Below are 2,929 nucleotides of genomic sequence, written 5' to 3' on the forward strand. Positions count from 1 at the left end.
AGATAAAATGATCACCTAAAGTTTAATTCTGGTCCGAGCTAGCGTAGTGGTCAGTGTGTTGGACTACGAATCAAAGGGTTCGAAACGTGACACCGCTGAAGACGCTCTGCACTTTCAGCTATGTGCGCATTATAAAAGTAACAGTCATTCCCGTTATTCAGTTTAAAAGAGTCCGAAATGGTCTTTATGGCGGCGAATTATTTTAGTTGACTGCCTTCATTCTGGTCTCCAGTAAGTATTTCATAATTAGGACGTATCCCAGAAGTCTCTAACTTGACCACGTGACCCACGTGTACTTTTAAAGTGCTGTTTAATTTGCAAATTGTAATTCCAAAGTTTATCTTACATCGATGTATTAATATTTACAGTTCCTTGTAACTATAGTTGTTTTTTCATATCGATATTTTCTATTAAACCATAATTGTAAGTAGTTGGAAATTCACTGAGATATTAAAGAAGCTCTGAAAAACACTTGATATATTTTCTCCTTTATAAATAACAGTCACGTGGTATCCGGCAAGATTGATTTATGTGTTTGGTTAAAAGATTAACAGTTAATTTTTCGTCTGAGTCTTTTGTAATGTGGTAAGTGCTTCTACACATCTTAATCCGCGTGACCTTCAATTTCAGTGATTTATAGAACATGCAATTATTTTCAAACATGTTGAAACGTCGGATAAATCTTTTTGTTCAATTCATCAGATACTTACAGTTAGAACTGTAATATTTCAGTTCAGTACGTTTATGAATTCTATTTATGACTGTGGCCAGATTGATTGATTGACAATTTCCAAAAGAGGCTCTAATCAAAATGTAGCAGCTAAGCTATCTTACCTGTAAAGGCTGGTATGTTCATGTATTTGGAACTATATTATGCTCAAAAGATAAGGATCGAATTTGTGTTTCTTGACTTCTATATATCCTAGTATTGGTTGGCTGACAGAGCATGACTTGCGCACTGCAAATTTTACGCGTGCATTGCGGTTTTTAAAAACAGCAATATCGGTAAAGAGACGAGTTTGGATCTGCCTTTTTAGGTGATGTATCGATGCTAGCTGCCAAGTTACTAACACTGGTATATGATAGTCATACTTCATTCTTGAATAGGAAACTCAACCAAATGTCTAACTTCTATCGTATATGTCGACCAACTTGATATGTAAGTTCTCAGCAGGCAGAAATGGAATACTTGAGAACTGGATGAAGTTGTAACCATATCAAACAATCTAAATATAATTCTTAGGCTTAATAAACAACGATTTGAGGGGGGAAAGAAATTAGGCGTATGTGTCCTTCCAAGTATGAGATTATATAATGACATGAAGCCTCAATTTTTGAACGTGCGACAGTCGTCGCAGCGTGCTCGTCAAGCAGCGGCGGTTCATACGTCATCAGAAAGCTTCGTTTGTTTCAGGAACGGTATTATTGGTCGTTGTGGTAAGGAACCATATATCTAGGATCCGTCATGAAAATTAGGCTTTTAGTTTCAACATGTTTTAATTCAAAATTTACTTCAGAGTAGAAAATCTACTGCACATTTGTATGTAATATCTATACAAATAAAAGAGGGCGCATGCAGTATAAATAATTAATTAATAATGACGCTTATTATTAATACTATATTCTTCTAATTTTTCGTTGTTTTTTATATTCTTTTGACGTGTTGTACTTATATATTGGGTATAGGTTTATTCATATAAGAGCTGTACTGATTTAGCTCATTTTCAGTGTAAAATATTTCTGTTCAATTTTTGAAGTACCTGCTAGTGTGCAGGTGGCTGATTGAATGGACACTCTAATTTACTTTTAAACGTATTTCAACCTAATGTCATCAGTCAGTGAAATACTGAGAAAAATTCTAACAGACAAATCAAATTACTTGGTTGAACGTTTAAAAAAATCTTCTTTATAAAATAAGTTGGTGATTAATAAGTAAATATCAATAATGTGTCTAAACTTTGGTCTTAGACATAGAAAAAAAAGTTACGGAAACGCTTGTCTGGTTTTCTTATGTTATTAGCTATGTAGATTTTATGTTATCAAACTAACATACTATCCTTCTGAAGAGGATCGTATCAGATTGAATTCATCGTGTTTTGAGAAACGATAAGTATTGTAAAACATTAACCTTAGTTCAAGTGTGGTTATCGTACCTTGTTTATTTTGTAACTTAATCTTGGTTAGGAATTGAGTACCAAGTTGAAATAACCGAGAGTAAGCTTGGTGATTTTGACTGTAAATACGCTCAACTTCTAGTGATCAGTTACAGTCTGCAGCATTTCTCTTAATTTTCTGATGCTTCTAGAAGTATAACTCAAAATGTATTTGTGAAATTAGTGAACTCTTGGTTCCTATAATTGAATGAAAAGAACAGCTTTTCACAAAACCTTTTTAAGCATTCACACTGTTAAGTGATTACCTGAACTTTTGGTTTATTTGTTGTTAAAATCAAAGTTACACAATAGGCTATTTGTGCCCTGCCAACCACGGGTATCGAAACCCAATTTTTAGCGTCGTACGCCTGCAGACTTACCGCTGAGCCACTGGCGGCAACACCTGAAATAAAAGAAACTTAATTGTTTCTTAAACAAGATGTTTTCATTATATAGACTTGGTGAGCACTAAACTCTCTTCATTTGGAATACACTTGACTTACAGTATTAAAAATCTGCCTCTTGTTTTGTTTCCATGGGTGAGTGTACTGTTCTTTCATCTGATATATTTATTTTTAATAATAAAAATATGATATAGTTTTTTTTTTCAAAAATAGTGTTTATCTTCCCGTGTTCTGTTGAATTGACATAGTTGTGGATATTTTTTTACTGACAAGAAAATCTGGACTGTAGAATGGATCATTAGCAAAACATGTTCCTTCTTTTAACGCACAAAACGTATTGGAACAAGACAATCATAATAATACTGTTATACT

General features: G+C 33.6%; 1 protein-coding gene across 1 annotated transcript in view; it reads left to right on the forward strand.

The window, feature by feature from the left end:
• Positions 1-1,035: 1,035 nt before the first annotated feature.
• Positions 1,036-2,929, forward strand: part of LOC106469104 (rho GTPase-activating protein 100F-like) — a gene marked incomplete at its 3' end in the record, with an annotated part of 80,593 nt that continues 78,699 nt past the window's right edge. Inside the window, exon 1 of the mRNA XM_022397527.1 lies at positions 1,036-1,437. Within this exon, the coding sequence (XP_022253235.1) occupies positions 1,302-1,437 (136 nt within the window). The remainder of the gene's footprint in view (positions 1,438-2,929) is intronic.

Source organism: Limulus polyphemus, unplaced genomic scaffold (genome assembly GCF_000517525.1).
Source record: "Limulus polyphemus unplaced genomic scaffold, Limulus_polyphemus-2.1.2 Scaffold3306, whole genome shotgun sequence".
In the NCBI taxonomy this organism is placed as follows: domain Eukaryota; kingdom Metazoa; phylum Arthropoda; class Merostomata; order Xiphosura; family Limulidae; genus Limulus; species Limulus polyphemus.